This window comes from Lactuca serriola, chromosome 9, assembly GCF_051521515.1.
Source record: "Lactuca serriola cultivar US96UC23 chromosome 9, Lser_US96UC23_V15, whole genome shotgun sequence".
Lineage (NCBI taxonomy): Eukaryota > Viridiplantae > Streptophyta > Magnoliopsida > Asterales > Asteraceae > Lactuca > Lactuca serriola.
This window is the reverse complement of record NC_136416.1, coordinates 218,811,321-218,829,695: the sequence shown is the minus strand read 5'-3', so window position 1 is coordinate 218,829,695 and position 18,375 is coordinate 218,811,321. Positions and strand designations below refer to the sequence as shown.

The window sequence follows — 18,375 nt, the reverse complement described above, 5'->3', positions numbered from 1 at the left end:
GAGGTTTTAACCGAGAAAATTTCATTTTGAGGGACTAAAAAATTTTTTCAAGTAAATTTGGGCTGAAAAATATCTTTTCAACAGGTTTTGATACTAAAGTGTCAAGAAAAATGGTTTAAGGACTAAAATGGAAATTCTTTTATATGAAGGGTTAAAAGTGTAAATTTATCCAAGAAGGGGCTTCAAAAAGAAAAATTCTAATGTTTAAAACAATAAATCCTTTAAGATAAAATACGAGTACCACGACTACCGGCGAAACGTAATACACCTTCAACACCAAAAATCGTTACCAAACGAATTGATTCGGTCTCGAATCAATAACGAATCAAAAATCAATAAACGTGATACTTCAATACACACGCGGAAATTTATGGGAAGTCAATACACACGTGGGAATTCACCAGACGTCGATACACCATCTTTGGGCCCGAAAGTTTCAAATCGTGCTTGTTGGGCCTAGCTAGCCCAATGACATGATCTTTAGGCCCGAAGGAAACGCGCTTACATGTTGTTGGGTCTTATACAACCTAACTCCGTGTAAAAGGACTTTCAATAGCTTTTGTGCTGTTGGGCCCCAAGGGTCCTTTGGTACTGCTAGTGAAGTCAAATGCGAGTCGGGCCAAGGGCCTTTCGCATTCACGATAGCCTTGAACGACTCATGGAAATAACGGGGGCTTCGCACCCTCTTTTCTCCTAGGTTGTGGGGCTATGAGAAGTCAGGGTGGTTGGATTAAGTGGGTAGTACGGACGACGCCTAAGGGATCGTTTGTATAGTTTGTAATCTAGTCATTTTCATTAATGTGTGATTATAACAACTCACGACCCATAATTAATCCAATGTCACATGGAATTATCGAATACACACGTCGCAACGGCATAACAATATATAAAACGCGCAATTTAAAGTATTAGGAAAACATCGGGTTTTCCTAAGGATTTCAACACTTACACCTATGTGATGCATACCAAGTCTAACAATTATTCACACTTATAGAAATAAACAAGCATACTTACGGATCTTTACACTTTTTTTTACTTATAGTAATCTTTTCAGAAAATATCGGATTTTCTGGTGGTTTTCAAAATGATACACATCATTACTTTTCAAACATTACTTATGAACTCACCAACATTTCATATGTTGATGTTTTTCCAAAATACTTGTATTCTCAGGTAACAGGTAAATCGAAGAAAATGTACCCAGTGATATCATGATGTTTTGTTTAATTAATATCGAACAGTTTATGTTTTGGAATTGTAATGTGTAAAAACAATGTACTGAACGTAAACACTGATGGTTGTAATATTTCAATGCATGGTGACGAATGATGTTATGATTCATGTATATTCATTGTGATGGTATTCAATTGAGTCACAACAGCCCTCGGACGTTTCCGCCGTCTGGTTCGGGGGTGTGACAGTCAGGGGCTCTGTCCCTTAGACCCCGCTCCCAGGGGCGCTGCCCCGGATCCCCGTTCGTTTAGGGGTTTCACCCCTAAATAACAGTGTACTTTGAATCTCGAAAAATTTGAACAAATGTGCACTCCTACACCATCCTAACTTATTCAATATTCAACAAGATTACTTTTGGTCAACAAATTTAATCATATTACACTTAAATAATATTGATGATATTAAATCACCAACAAAGGTCTATCATCTTGGCAATTATGTTAGTCTGATGTGCTCTAGCAGAAGGTTTGTGATGCTCGATACAAGATATGTGGTGCTCAAACCAATGTCTGATGTGTCCTCATTAAGCAAATATGTGATGTTGGACTTGTGCCAACTCTAGTTGATGACAAATTTTGGGTTTGACCTTAAGTAGTTTTTTTTGGCTATCTTGTCGTTATAAATTCATGAACGTTTGTAATCGTAAGAAGAAAGTATATGTATATGACATTGTATTTTCTATAAGTCTAATAAAATCTTTTTATACTTGTGTTTGTTGGTTAGTTGATCAATCTAATCGTGTAAACCATGTTAATTCTTTGTGTACTTTTTTTTTGGTATTTTATTGTTGTTGATTATCGATTCCTGAAATTCCCAATCCTAACCATTTTTGTGAAATACTATCTTATACAACTTAATTTTTACTATTTTGTATTCAAGATTTAACAAGATGTATTATTAGTGAAAAAAAGGGTTTTGATAGAGAGAAATAATGTCATACACTTTATACTCGAGTTTTTATACCAAAGTACCCAATTAGTATCCCTTGTTTGATTGCTGCTGGTGCTGGTCTTTGACACCCGCTTCTACGCATTGGCTGGCTACAGTCATATCTCAATCAATCCCCATAAAAGTTACTGCTGGCTTGAGTCTTCACCGCTTTGCGATCAGTTTCCCAGAAAATTTTGTAACTAATCAGGTACTGCTCCCTCTATGTCGTCTGTTTCTTTTCGCAAAACAAAGAAAAAGCCTTTAGAAATGACTGAACATGGCAATTCCACCACTTAGGTAATGACTGACTTACGCCTACAGCACCTCCTTTTACCATGCTTATAATCAAGCGGCTGACTGGGTTGCAGGAACACGTTTTAATTTTTATGACTCTTTCAGTAATGATTCAATCCAACTCTTTTTCGTGTTTTTATCTCAAGGGAAATTCACCAAAGTTCACTTTGTTCAATTTCTTTATTACTGGAGCTGTAGTTGGTTAAATTACTCATTCGAATGTGCCTTCTGTTCATTATAGTTTAAACGTACACAAGGTGTTCGACGTAATGCTAATGTCTAATTTCTCTTATTTCATATTTATCTTCAGGCGCAAAATAGGTTAGATTTTGCAATCAGAATACAGGTTTAATAATCATCAAAAGCAGTTCTTAATGCATGTCTCTCTCACGTGTTCATACTCTTTCACGTCAGAAGATCTTCTACCACTTTCGTATCACAACTCTTCTACCAAGAAACTTAGTCCACCACTCAATCTACAATGAACGTTCTCCTCCTTTACAGTTCAATAAAGGTATTATTCAGGTGTGATTGTATACAACACATATACAATTTGTACATCTCCTAAAAGGACAGGAAAACATGATCTTGAGATGTTGAGATTGTTTTTCATTGTTAGGTTCACACTTCCATCATTCTACTTTCGAAAATAGACATTGGTTTTCTACCATTCGAGCTCCTGATGATGTAAGCAATGATATCAAAGACTCTTGTGTTGAAACCAGTGGGACCCAGTTAAGTGGAAAACCAGTTGAATTCAGCAAAGTAGATGCCCGCTTGCTTCCAACTGTACTTCTTATTGGCAGACCCAATGTTGGCAAATCTGCATTGTTTAATAGGTTAGCTGTTCTTGAATAGTTATACATACATACATGCATACATACATACGTACACATTGTGTGGGATCTATTGTAGGTTGATTAGAAGGAGAGAGGCACTTGTGTACAACACTCCTAATGATCATGTGACTAGAGATATACGAGAGGGGATTGCAAAATTGGGTGATTTAAGATTTAAGGTGTTGGATTCAGCTGGTTTAGAGGCTGAAGCTTCATCTGGTTCTGTTCTTGGAAGGACTGCAGAAATGACAGCAAATGTGTTGAGGATGTCCAATCTTGCACTATTTCTCATTGATGCAAGGTTAGCTCTTTTGATATCTGTTTTGATTAAAAGCTTTAATTTTTCTTTATCTTGAGTGTATGATATAATTAATATCTTTATTTGTTGTTGATTAGAGATGGATTGCAGCCTATGGATTTGGATGTTGGAAAGTGGCTTAGAAAGCATGCTCCTGGAATCAAGATTATTATGGTGATGAATAAAGCCGAATCACTTGATGATGGATTTGGTTCAGTTGATGCTGCTTCTGGTGAAGCCCAAATCTTGGGATTTGGAGATCCCATTCCTCTCTCAGCTGAAACCGGCTTGGGGATGAATGACTTATATGAAGTTCTTAGACCACTTCTTGAGGAACATATGCTCAAGAATATCAATGGTAAGCTTATTCATACATTATATCATCCTACTTTCATTTCTTTCTATAACAGGCTATAATCTTTTATATTGCAAATTAGAATCTGTGGATGCAAGTAATGAAGAGTGTGAGTCTAGTGAGCAAGAGGATGAGTCAAAGCTACCATTACAGCTGGCATTTGTAGGACGACCTAATGTTGGAAAGTCAACCTTGTTGAATGCAATTCTGCAGGAAGATCGTGTTCTTGTGGGCCCAGAAGCTGGTTTAACTAGAGATTCAGTTAGAGTTGAGTTTCAGTATGAAGGGAGAACGATATACATGGTAAAACACCTTACAATTCTCTTTTCCGTTTTCAGTTCCATTGGAAATGACCATTTTACCCTTGTATAGGTTGACACTGCAGGTTGGTTACAGAGGACAAAGTCGGAAAAAGGACCAGGGTCGCTGAGTGTTGTCCAGTCAAAGAAAAATCTAATGAGGGCTCATGTTGTTGCTTTGGTCCTCGATGGCGAAGAGGTTTGTTTGAATAATTGAATTCTACACTTTCTTGCATAAATATGTTCACAAGGGTAAAATGGTCATTTTGCACTATGCTCTCTTCGTGAAGGTTTCAAAAGCTCGGAAAAGCATGACACACGATGAGGTAGTGATAGCAAGAAGATCTATAGAAGAAGGGAGAGGTTTGGTAATAATTGTGAATAAGATGGATCTTCTCAAAGATAAATTATATGATCGGGTTGTTAAAGCTGTTCCTGAAGAGATTCAGACAATCATACCCCAAGTAAGCTACGTTTCTTTTTGACTTAATGGAGAAAAATTTTGGTTTGAATTTTAAAATATTTGATTTTTGATTTGACAGGTGGCAGGGATCCCAGTTGTATTTGTTTCAGCATTAGAGGGAAAAGGAAGAATAGATGTGATGGAGGAGGTGATTCAAACATACAAAAAATGGTGTTTAAGGTTATCAACTGCTCGCCTTAATCGTTGGTTATGCAAGGTATATTTTTATTAGTTCAAATTTGTAAGAAAAAGTAATAATGGAAATAAATGAAAGTATGATGCTATTTCTTTCAGGTAATGAGCCGGCATTCATGGAAGGATCTAGCGTCTCAGCCGAAAGTGAAGTATTTCACACAAGTGAAAGCCCGACCACCGACTTTTGTCGCGTTTGTTAGTGGAAAGACACGGCTTTCAGACACAGATTTAAGGTTCTTAACAAGATCTTTAAAGGAAGACTTTGATATGGGTGGGATCCCCGTTCGTATTTTGCAGCGTGTTGTCCCCAAAAAAGGCACAACTGGCAGTAACAGTAACGGTAGCAGTAACAGTAATAGTAAAAGTAAGAAAAATGGCGGGAAATTCGTTGCGGGAGAGGCATCCGACAAGAGGATACTAAATGTGGTGAAAGATTAAACTATGCATTAAAGGGTTGTACATTGTAGACGAAAATCATACACGGAATTTGTTTCGAGGGTTTTTTTATTTATTGGCATTTTGTTTTTGTTTTTTTTTTTTTTTTTTTAATATAATCGAGTGGGAGTCCATGTCCCACTTTTTGAGTTGGATAAAATATTTCAATTTTGTTCCATTGACATCAGTCTAAGTCCAATACATGCAAAACACAGCTCTGTAACCTACCAATAATCGTTGCAAGAGCATAAACCATCACGAAACAAATGAAACCTGTTATTATCCCTTACAATAATCTCTCTACCTTCCAACTTTGACAAAATCTTCATAGCTTCATGACAATCCCAACAAACCCTTAGATTCTTCACAATTCTAATACTACTCCCTTTTTCACTCACAAGAATAGCAAAACAAACCGCTAACTTCTCGCTATGAGTCCCAACCATCTCTTCCTTCTCTTCATCCTCAACATCTCTCAACACACTCTCCTTATCAACATTATACCCAACCACCCTCATTTTCTTTCTTAATTCCATTAATAACTTGTATACATCATCTGATCTTTCGTGCGACTTATCACCTACAATAAACTTATGTAATTTCCCATTATGCTCCACGAAACTCCATCCGGTTGTTTTCTTTACTCCTATTACTTTCATTTCCTTTCTTACCCTCTCAACATCGCCCCATTTCCCCATTGATGCGTACATATTTGAAAGCAAAACATAATTACCCGAATTTTGTGGCTCAATTTTGAAAAGCTCATTTGCTGCAAACTCTCCAAGATCAATTCTTTTTCGAATTCGACTCGCGTTTAGAAGCGAACCATATACACCTGCGTGAGGTGCCATTGGCATTTTTTCAATTAACTTTTTGGCTTCATCAAGCTTACCCACGCGACCTAATAAGTCAACCATGCATGCATAGTGGTCAACATCTGGGGTGGGTATGGATTCGAATAGTTTTTCACCTTCTTTTATTAGTCCCGAATGACTACAAGCTGTTAAAACACCGATATACGTGATTCTATCGGGTTGAAAACCATCTTTTTTCATCTTTTTTATTAAATCAATAGCTGAAAATCCATCACCATGAGCTGCAAAACCTGTAATCAAAGTGTTGAAGGAGATAACATCGTGTTGTTTCATTTTGTTAAAGATTCTTTGAGCTTCTTTCATGTTTCCACATTTGGAGTACATAAAGATTAAAGAATTGTAACCCGAAATACTCAGATTGATTTGGTTTTCGTTTATGAATTTTAAAGCCCAGTTTCCTAACTCCAATGCTCCTAAATGACCACATGCAGATATCACACTTACCATGGTAACTTCATCTGGTTTTATGTTTGTGGAACACTTGATCATTTCCTTGAAGATATCAATTGCCATTGTTGATTGACCATTTTGTGCATAGCCAGCAATCATTGAGTTCCATGACACTACATTCTTCCCTGGCATTTTATCGAACAGTTGTCTTGCAGAATTTAAATCACCAACACGTGTATATGCAGAAATCATTGCATTCCATGTGACAGCATTTCTGAAAGCACCCAACTCGTTAAAAATCTTTCTAGCAGCTTCAAGATTCCCACATTTTGCATACATGTCAAGTAATGCAGTATGAACAAAGCTATTCAATCTAACATTCTTCTCATTGAGCATTTTCACAAGTGAATTTGCAAGATTAGGATCTGCACGCTCTGAACATGATGAAATGACAGAAACCCATGTTGTTTCATCAGGTTGAACATTGGAACTAATCATCTTGTTGAACAATTCTATAGCCTCTTCTGCAAACCCATTTTGGGAGTATCCTGATAACATTGCGTTCCAAGAAACAACATTTTTCTCTTGCATTTCATCGAAATACATCCTTGCTGTTGCCAAATCTTGTATATTTGAATATCCTGTAATCATTGCAGTCCACGTGATCACATTTCTCTCAGGCATTAAAGTAAACAGTTTATGAGCTTCAACCCTTTTACCCCATCTCCAATACCCAGAAATCATGGAGTTCCAATCTGCAGCCATCCTCTCAGACATTTCATCGAACAGTTTACGTGCAAAACAAATAGGCCCATATTTCGCGTACATACCCATGATAGCATTACGTACGTAACGATCAGACTGATGTCCTGTTTTCAAAACATGACCATGTAAGACAATCGCGTCCTTTCCGAATGATTTAATCACGATCGGAAACACAAATGCGTCTGGTGTGACACCGGAGATCTGCAAACAACCAAAGAGGGTGATGACATCAGTATGGGCTCCGATGTGGGAGTAGAACTTGAGCATGTTGGTGAACGCGTACACATTTGGTTGGTCTGTGGAGTTGAAAATGCGGCGGGTGTAGATAGGTGGCGCACGGAGGCGCGTGCAGTGGCTGATGAGGAGTGACACCCAGTAGTTATGGTTGTGGAGTGAATGCTGAATGATCTGCGCATGGAGCTGCGTTAAGTGTTTGAAGCGGGATATTGCAGTGGCGTTCAAATGTGACATTTAAAAATTAAAAGCTTTGGTTTATGAGTTTCTAGGAAGGTTATATGTAGACAAACAGAAGAATCTATTCCAAACCAAGTTGTATTTAACTATACTACAAAAGGCCTGATATATGAAGTCTATAGAAGAGATATTTGAATATAAAGATAGATTGATAAATTGGTTGATTGTGACGCATCGAATCAAAGCCTTTCTTGTTATGATAATGATCCCCAATCATAATCCCCTTTTTCCTTTCTCGAATTTATCGTAGATTTTTAAGTATTCATAAAGGCTATTCTGAATGAACTTTCTGAAGATCTTCATCTTCTTCACCAGCTCATGATGATCACATATACGATGTGTTTCTAAGCTTGAGAGGTATAGAAGTTTCACTGACCACCTACTCAAGGCACTGGTTGATGCCAACATCCACACCTTCTTGGATGATGAAGATATCCAAACAGGAGGGAAGATCTTAAACCAGAACTTGATAGAGCAATCAAGGGGTCAAGGGCTTCTATATAATTATCGTGTTGTCTGAGAACTATGATTCTTCAACATGGTGCCTTGATGAGCTTGTATTGATCCTTGAGAGGCGTAGGACCTCTGATCATATTATATTGTTATATATCATGTCAACCCCCCAGATGTTAGGAAGCAAGAAAACAGCTTTGGTGTTGCATTATGATCAAAGCATAAACAAAGAATGAGTTTTTTTTACTAGAAGGGTGTTTTTTACAAAAATATTTATCAAAAAGGTATTGTTTTAAAAATAAGAAGATTTTCAAATTTAATCTAAAAAATATTTTACGTGCCCTTACTACTACTTCGTCTCCACACCTCCATCTCTAACTTCGTCTCCACATACAAATGAGAAGTCGATTTAGAAATCACCCAAGTAGCAAGTAAGGGTCGTCATTCAAAGCCGAGCTACATATCTTCTCCTCCTCCATGAAGAAATCTGGTTTCTTGGGCTTTGATTCTATCCAAAGAAAATAAAAGAAATTGCCGTGTTCTTCTGTAACTATTAAACGCTTTTACATTACAAATATTTATTGTTAATTTGTTTTTGATTGTTCATTGTTTACTGTTATTCCTTTCCAAGGTTTCAAATTTCCGTTGAAATTTTGTTTATTCTTCACTTCGGTTTGGTTTAAATTGCATTGCTTTGTTATTTTGCATTTGGTTTTCATTTCAAATCTTTACTGCCCACTAATAAAATTTTGTTTGTTGTTATTCTTTGGTAATTTCTATCAGTTGGTTATCTTTTGTTGATTTTTATTGGAATCTGCCAAGAAGTTAACTATCAAATTTTAGATGTTGAAATTAGTATATAGCTAGCGGTTGAATGGTTTAGTAGTTTTAAGCCGAGAGATTCATTTTTTAACTATAGCAGCATAAATATGATTGATATTTTTGATGGTGTACCTTCTAGTGATTTAAATTGAAAAATATAAGTAATTTAGGATATTTATTTAGATTTAAACCTTTTAGAAAAATATAAAATTTTAAAACTACACCTATTTGATAAATAAAATATTTTTAAAACTATACCTATTTGATAAATAAAATATTCAAATATCCTATTTGGTCAAAAACTCACCAAAAGAATAGAGAGGCTAGACAAATATGGAGAGGAAAAGTCAATATGGAAGTTGTCATTCAAAAAGGGAAGGATGTATATCGCCACTAATTATTATTATCTACTTTGGAAAATTCTTAATATTTCATCATAATTTAGTAAAAAATCTCAAATTAAAATTTGTTGAGACGAAAAAGTAATAATTAACAGTAAAAATGACGATTTAATCATTTTTTATGGTTTACCGGTTTCAATACTTACCCGGTTTTATGAAAGTCTCATTATTTTACTCTAATTCATTAAAGTCTCATTATTTTACCATAAGTTGGGACTTATTCTTAAATTATGGTAAAATAGTGAGACTTTAATAAAACTGAGTAAGTAATAATAACGGTAAACCGGAAAAAATGGGTTAAATCGTCGCTTTTACCGGTAATTGAGACTTTTTTGTAAAAAAATTTTAGTTTGAGACTTTTTCATAAATTAGGGTAAAATATTGGGACTTCTCCGATGATTTCCCAAATTTTAACTATAACATCTTTGAGTAAATTACATGAATGGTCCCTATGGTTTGGGGTAATTTATGCGTTTAGACCCTAATTTATTTTTTTTAACTCAAAAGGTCTCTACTATTTGTTTTTGTTGCGCGTTTGGTCTCTGTCTTACCTAAAAAGACTATTTTTCCCTTGATTTGTTAATTTATTTAAATAAATACACTCTCAACTCCAACCTCACATCACCTTATCTTACCTAAAAAGACTGTTTTAGTTTATCTAAATAAGGGCATAAGAGTCATTTCAGGTAAGACATGAACCTAGCGTGTAACAAAAACTAACAGTAGGGATCTTCCAAGTTAAAAGAAATAAATTAGAAATCAAACGCATAAATTAGTCCAAACCATAGTGACCATTCGTATAATTTACTCAATAACTTTTTAAAAAGTTGTCTTTACAAGTTCGTTGGAAAAACCTAATTTACTATTTTTGTTCTCATTGACATCTTCATATTTGGTTTGTTTTGTTTCCAAATTAGTGTTCGTAGTTCTAAATGAAGTAAGTTTTCAGGCGAGAGACGAAGTTTATTGAAGAAATTGTTGTGGACATTGAAGCTACAACACATGTACACTTTTAGCCTGATTTGCCACTCTTTTTTGGGATGCAATATTCCATTCATTCCATTACTTCACGGTTGAAAGATGGATCCTTGCATACCGCTATTCTTACTACTTCAGGTATGATGGATGGGATTGGGAAATCATCTTGCGCTAAATATGTATATGGCTTACACAATTATGTTTTTGGTAGAAGTAGTTTTAATGAAGATATTGGGAGGAAATGTGCACAACAGTTTAATGGATTACTTGATTTACAAAACCAACTATTTGATGACGTTTCAAAAACAGGTGTGGCTCAAGTTTGGGATATTTCTATTTACACGCATAAGATTCAGAATGTATGCCCATATCTTGAATCGTGTTGCGACAAAGAAGGTTTCCAAAACACCTCAAGAAATGTGGATAGGGAAGGCTCCCTCACTCGCACACATCAAGGTTTGGGGTTGTGAAGCACTCTTGAGACGAGAGATGCATGACAAACTTGAATCCGGAGCTAAGAAGTGTCATTTCATTAGCTACCCACCCACAAAAGTCATTTGGATACTTGTTCTATAGACCTAGTGAGAATGTGGCCTTCGTAGCTCGAAGAGGAGTCTTTCGCGAGAGAGAGCTCATATTCAAAGAAGATAGTGGGAGTGTTATTGATATTGAAGAAATTTAAGAGTCATTCAATGAAGGAACCTCAGATAAAACTAGCACTCAACATGAGGAAGAATGTAACATCCCATTTATTGAGTAAATAAGTAGATAAAGATTTATAAATGAATAATAGTCCTATAGTAAATAATATTTAGCGGTGTGTTGGTGTTGGGGAGCCAAATGAATATAAATTTGGATTTTGGGGGTTAAAATAGTAAGTTTTGGACTTGATTTGAAAGGGATTCCAGAATGCAGGGTATAAATGGTAAATTATGTACCAAGGTTGAAAGGAATTTGTCATGAAAGGGGCTATATGGTAACTTAAGGATCTATTTTGGAAAGTTTATGGGTAGGAGGGACTGGAAGTGTCAAAATCATAAGAACTTTGTATGGACACGAGATTGGATCGGTAACTCATTTTTTCCTCTCGTTGGAGCATACAAACCCTAAACCTAATCTTCATCAGCCGTCACCATGGAGCTCTCTTAGTCGCCGCCACCTTGTTGTGTCGTTCGCCGCTTGCCACTGTGTCGTTGAAGCACCGCCACCACAAGCGACGTCGAGATCAGCTGGGAGATACGCCAATCGGAAGGAGGCTCTGTGTCGTCGTGTGTGGGTCGTGAGCCACCGAAAACCCACGGTTAGTCCACCTATAACCCATCCTTGCTCCCTCTCTCTCATTATTTTATGGGTGTGATGTCGGAGTCGTCACTGCCGCCCAAAAGGTGGCTGAATGTGCCACTGTTTGCATTTTATGGCGATGTCTGACGCCAAGTGGTGGCTGAACGCGCATATGTTTGATTGTAATGGTTGTTTTCGGTATTTATGGTGTGGATTGTGTGCATTTGTGGCCGAGAACCCACTGTCACCACCGTGAGGTGATGGCTACCACCCCATTATCGTTTTTATTTCCACCCTTGGCCGCCACCATCCACCGTGGGAGGTGGTTGTGTGTATGTTTATTACGTGTGAAGTGGTATGTGTGATTTTGGGTGGGAACCACCACCATCACCATTGGAAATGGTAGCTTCCGCCGATCCCACCACCCGAGGTGGCAGTGGGTGGTGCTCGATCTAATGGAACCCTAATGGGTCTTATACACTTAATCTTGGGTTGGGTTGCTTTATGATTGGGCTAGAAACCCTAATTAGGGTTTAGAAAGCCCTAATTTTTGGTTTGTTGGTTTGGACCTATTGGGACCCGTGTTTGGACTAGTGGACTGAAGTTATGACTCATGCAGATTCCATTGTATAATGGACTTAATGGTTTAAGTCCTTAATGGGTTAAGTGAGAACACTTAACCATAATCGTCATTTCATGTGAAAACCCTAATTTTTCTTGGGCCTTGAGTTGGGCCTTTCTATTGGGCTATTGATGGACCATCCAAGAGAAATCATGTGGACTAGAATATGTAGATGGGCTTTAGGGTAAGGCCCAAATAAGGGTTTGGTCCCAATTTGGAAAATTAGGCCATAGTTGGGCCATTAGTGGACCTTTGTGGACCCATTTGGTAGTGGGCCTTGTGGGCCCAATGGGCTTGGGTTATTTATGGACCAGATTGGTGGACCATATTTAAACTAATATGTGAAGGTTTGGTCTTAGATCATAAGGGGGTTAATTGTGGGTTTGGCTCAGTGTTAGAGGTCGGAGTACAACAATAGTATTTATAGGATCTGCTCGCCATCCGAGGTGAGTCTTCTCACTATACATACATGTGTGGTAATTTATGTGTGATCGGAGGGTCTTAATCGTGTTATTAACCAGAGGGTCTTATTTACATTATTGATCGGAGGGTCTTAGTACATTATAGATCGGAGGGTCTCAGTATATTGTAGGTCGGGGGTCTTAGTACATTATTGACCAGAGGGTCTTATTTGCTTATAATATGATATGTGTTATTGGGCATACTGTCTTTGTGACTTATGTTGTTATAGTATTCTGTGTATATGTTGATCTATGTGTGTATACTGCGATATGTGATATCATGCATTTTGTCTTATGATTTATGTTATATATTATCCTGTGCATTGTTGGGATAGGACCAAAGGGTCCACCCGAGTTGTGCGACCGGGGGGGTTCCACTAAGACGCATTGACCGAAGGGTCTTGTTCAAGATATAGTCATGAGAGGCTAATGAGATGTGTATGGTATTTTGGGGACTCACTAAGCTTTGTGCTTACCGTGTTATGTGTTATATGTTTCAGGTACTTTTCAAGATCATGGGAAAGCGCTGGCTTGATTGTACACACGAGATGGAGTTACGTTTCTGAAGATCCTGGATTTTATTCAAACAACTAAGAACATGTGTTTTTAATAATTTGACATTTTGGGGATTTTGTGATATTTGTTAATGAGATTTATGTGATTTTAAATGAAAAAAATTATTGAAAATTTACGGTGTTACAAAGAAGTTCCAGTTGAGCTAGTTGACAACTCATTACCCCTTTTGTCATTCCAGTAGGGCTAGCATTAAGAGTTTGGCAGCGGCTTTGGAAAACACTCTTTGTTGGTTACCTCAAGATCTATACTTGCAATTGTAGTTATTGAGTTATCTAAATGGGAGACTATTGGATTAGGGTGTCTAAGCCAATAACTAAATCGATGTATTCTTGAATTAAGAGAAAATTCCTTTTTGGGTTGCTCTCATAACTAGTAACTGAATATAATGACTTTTGGAAAGAGAGAGAGAGAGAGAGAGAGAGAGAGGAGAGAGAGAAGATGTTTTATTAATTTATAATATGATTAATAAATTAATTAAAAATCAAAATAAATGATTTATTAATATATTATATGATTATTATATTAATTACAAAATGTATTTATTAATTAAGAATTAATCGAAAATTAATTAGAATTAATTGTGTGATTAATTAGATTAAATGAAAATACAAGTACTGAAGCTGACAACGTTCAAAAGTTGAGCATTGAAGGATTCCAGAACCTTCCCACATAGGGGGGGGACAGTTTTGGAGGCTTCTTAGGGGTTATCTATGTATGATTGCCTTATTTAAGCTTCCTTACTCACCTATATAAACCTCTTAAGTGTTCCTTGATTTTGTCCATCCCATTACACACATAAGAGCCGGAAATTTGCTCTCCTTTCCCCTCTCTGAAAGTCTTATAGTTGCTAGAGTTTTAATGTAATGTCCCAAAATTCGAGTCCGAAAATTTCATTTTTGAATTAATAATTTTTAAAACATTTTACCATAACATTGTCAATAAAACAACACATTACAAAATCATAATATTGTGTCCCAAACCATGACATCATAATAATGGAAATCAGAGTGCAATCCCGGAAAATCCGATGCGGAATCGACTCGCCAAGTTGGGCCGTCAACTCGTCGAGTCCCTACCCTTTACTCGTCCTTATCCATGACTCGAGTCGAGTTTGGCAACGACTTGACGAGTTCCCCTCTTTTCGAACATCAATGAACCTTCATCCGATTCGCCGAGTTGTATGAACAACTCGTCGAGTTCACCTTCATCTGATGAACAAGTCCTGACCTTGACTCGCCGAGTTGTATGAACAACTCATCGAGTTCATCTTCAAACATAAGAAGATTGCCTTGGACTCGCCGAGTCTATTCTAGCACTCGTCAAGTCCCATGAACTCTAGGTCTAAAACTAAGTCCAATGCGTTGGGTCACTCCTTCTGTCCTGCTACAACCCTTATAACACCCAACTGAGTTCTTTTGACCCTCAACAGATATGGGACTCAAAGCCTTAGACTCGTCGAGTCCCAAGAACGGACTTGCCGAGTCGATAACGTCCACACCCTAAATCCTCGATTTCTGATGTACAACACTTGTCCAAATGATAGATCCAAACCCCTAAGCTCGATCTAGCACGTAAAGTTACGAACTTTACGTGCATGCATGGGACTTTTGAGCCAAAAAGGCTCTAAAATGGCTCTTGTGTTGCATGGGGCCTTCCTTGGGTGCAAAAGCAACCCAAATCTGCCTTGTGACTCTTCACAAGTGCTAGATCCGAAGTCTTGACCCCCAACCATGTTTGCAAATCATGGTTGGTCACCTCATATGGCTTAAAAGCCTGAAATCTTCCCCAAAAAGGGATCTAACAAACAAGCAAGCAAGGTACAGACTTTATACCTTTCAAGGACTGCAAATGATGAACCAAACTTGAATCCTTCAGTCTCCTCCTGATCCTTCTATGCTCTTCCTTCTTCCTTGAGGCCAAAACCCACAAAATCACTCAAAAGCCTTAGTTCTTGCACCAAAACACTTAGGGTTTGCTATGGAGAGTCTTTGGGAGAAATAGGGATGAGTGGTGGCTGAAAGAGATGATTAAATAGGGTGCAAACCCTCATATTAGGGTTTTGTCCAGTCAGAGCCTACTCGTCGAGTCTGGCCGCCGAATCGATGAGTCCATCACTTAAGTCCCGTGTCCAATCCCACTCCTACTCGACGAGTTGGGCCTTCAACCTGCCGAGTCCCAGACCAAAAATGCAAAATACAACAAAATAAATTACATACCAGGAACCAAGGGTGGATCTTTATTAGGGCTAGTGTAACGACCCAAAATTTCACGTCCAAAAATTTCATTTATAAAACATTACATAGAAAACATTAACAATTAAACATTGTTTAGTTGAACCACTTCACATCGAAAACCAAATTGAAAACTACAACATTTGATCAACCAAAATATCAGAGTGTTAATCCCAGAATAAACTCGTAACTGCAGAAACAAGAGAGTGTGTGTGACATGCTGCTACCGCGCCAGCTCCTTTCCCCTAGCTGAGGAGGTACCTGAAACCAAAACTGAAAACCGTAAGCACGAAGCTTAGTGAGTTCCCCATAATACCTCATACCATGCAAGCATATAACAAACAACGTTCAGCTAGGAGTTACGGGCCTCGCCCACACTCGGGAAAATACGGGCCCTGCCCACACTTCGCTAGCCGGGAGATACGGGCCTCGCCCACACTTGTGAAGATACGGGCCCTGCCCACACTTCGTTAGCCGGGAGATACGGGCCTCGTCCACACTCTACTATCTGGGAGATACGGGCCTAGCCCACACTCCACTCTCGGAGAGATACGGGCCCTGCCCACACTCAACCGCTAACTCATAATATACAAGTATCACACAAACGACAAGTATAAGCAACTCTATCATATTGACACATATATCATACTTGACTAAACCCAGAGATACGGGCTCGGCCCACACTCTAGTACTAACATATCGTCTACACGGGTCGGCCTTGGTGCCTTAGACCCGTTCCTACTGGAAAGGAAACTCACCTCGAAATAACTGCTGGTCTGTGTGGGAATCGATCACCTACTGCTGCTGCTGCTGCTCCGGAAATCCTCCGGCTGTAATTCCCACAACATACTCAATCAAACACTGCTAACTGTCCTTTGGGTAAAATGACCATTTTACCCCTGATCATGTCATAAGTCAAATTCAGAGTCAACTTTCAGTTGACTCGACTCGCCGAGTTGGCTCCCTAACTCGCTGAGTCCCTATCCAAACGATTGCCCTGGATCCCATTCCTACTCGTCGAGTTAGGCGTTGACTCGACGAGTTCTTCTTCTAAACTGAGGTTCAAGTCCTTCATCATACTCGCCGAGTCGTATGAACAACTCGCCGATATCGTCTTCATCCGAAGAACACTTATGCTGAGACTCACCGAGTTATATGAACAACTCGTCGAGTTCATCTTCATCCGATGAACACTTATACTGCGACTCGCCGAGTCTGTTCTTGATCTAAGGAGATTGCCTTGAACTCGCCGAGTCAGGGCATTGACTCGCCGAGTTCCTCCATGGATGAGTTTGGCTTCCAACTCACTGAGTCACACCCCGTGACTCACTACTCACACTCGACACAACGAAAGGGGACAACTCGGAGACTCGCCGAGTCAGATGAACGACTCGCCGAGTCGTCGCCATGCACTCACTATATACGCGATTTTGCTCGATTCCAGTCCATACCATTCACAGATCTGGGTTCCTAGAGCATGAATAACACGTAAAGTTCGCTACCCTTCGTCAATCCATAAGCGACGACAACTCGGCCCTTCGTGCCTCCATTGATGAGCGCCTCGCTAAGCTTCAGGAGGATCTCGCAGCTGAAAACTCATTGATGGACGTTCTGGCAAGCAAAACAACCGCCCTCAAGGTCAAGAGCACTCAGCTTTCAAACTCACAGCAACAGCTTGAAGCTCTTCGATCCGAAAGGGAGGTCATAAAAACATGTGTTTCGGATGTACACGCTGCCCTATCTAACATCCTGGAAGCACACGATCCGATTCTCAACCATTCGGTGAGGCGAACCCTTGCTGAAAAACTTTCTCCTGCCATGGACCTTCTCAGCAAAATCGAAGGCTTACCTAGTTTCGTGTCCACTCCGAAACAAGGGGGAGAAGGGATGAAGTCCGGATCGAAACCACCTCCTTCCTCCAAAGCTACTCACACAACCGAACCACCTCCGACTGGTCAAACTTCGGGTTCGGGTGTGAAGGATAAAGGGAAGAACATAGCTGAGGAAGAAGATGAAGATGAAGATAAAGAAACCATTGCGGACATGTTGAAACGAAAGAACAGTCGCAATGTTGATGATGATGTCAATCGTGTGGCGCAAGAGGCTGAAGAAGCCGAACGTAAGAAGAAAGAAGCCCACGATCTCCTTGAGAGCAGGAAGACTCTCTTCCCTGCTTGGACTCGGGAGCGAATGATCAAGGAGGCCATAGATACTCCCAGCATCCTATGGCTCGAGCCGGTGATCTCGTTCGACTGCTATAAAAATGGATAATACTCAAGTGAGATTTACGTACCAGGAACCAGGTGCTACAGCTAGGGGGTTGTGCCCCCCCTGATTTTTTTATCACAATTAGTCCCTATACTTTAATTTTATACATATTAGGCCCAAAAATATAAAATTTTGGCTGTGGCCCCCTTGCTCATCGATTTTTATACATATTATATTCCCCCCCCCCCCCAATAAAATGTTGAAGCTCCGCCCCTGCCAGGAACTAAGTGCTACATTTAAGTACAAGCCATTTGAGGCATCCAAGCTTTTGGTGATTGCTTTCCAAGGAAGTCAAAGGATATTTTACTTTATTAATTGTTATATTAATCAAAAGGTATGGAACCCTAAAATCTTTGTAAATTTCGATTATACTAGAGTTTCCTAGGGTTTCTTGATATTCATAGTTAGTTGCTATCAATAGAGAAAACACAGATCCT

At 38.8% G+C, this 18,375-nt stretch overlaps 2 protein-coding genes across 2 annotated transcripts; one reads left to right on the top strand and one right to left on the bottom strand.

The window, feature by feature from the left end:
- Positions 1-2,201: 2,201 nt before the first annotated feature.
- On the top strand, positions 2,202-5,432 carry LOC145072532 (GTP-binding protein). Its single transcript, XM_079018977.1, has 10 exons — positions 2,202-2,371; positions 2,768-2,971; positions 3,077-3,296; positions 3,373-3,597; positions 3,693-3,952; positions 4,032-4,252; positions 4,322-4,447; positions 4,539-4,712; positions 4,791-4,928; positions 5,006-5,432. Exons 2-10 carry the CDS (start codon positions 2,836-2,838, stop codon positions 5,342-5,344), a joined length of 1,839 nt encoding a protein of 612 aa, XP_078875103.1. The 5' UTR covers positions 2,202-2,371; positions 2,768-2,835; the 3' UTR covers positions 5,345-5,432.
- Positions 5,433-5,437: 5 nt separating this feature from the next.
- On the bottom strand, positions 5,438-8,468 carry LOC145072531 (Pentatricopeptide repeat (PPR) superfamily protein). Its single transcript, XM_079018976.1, has one exon. The coding sequence runs from the start codon at positions 7,840-7,842 to the stop codon at positions 5,566-5,568; it is 2,277 nt and encodes a 758-aa protein (XP_078875102.1). The 5' UTR covers positions 7,843-8,468; the 3' UTR covers positions 5,438-5,565.
- Between the last annotated feature and the right edge of the window lie 9,907 nt (positions 8,469-18,375).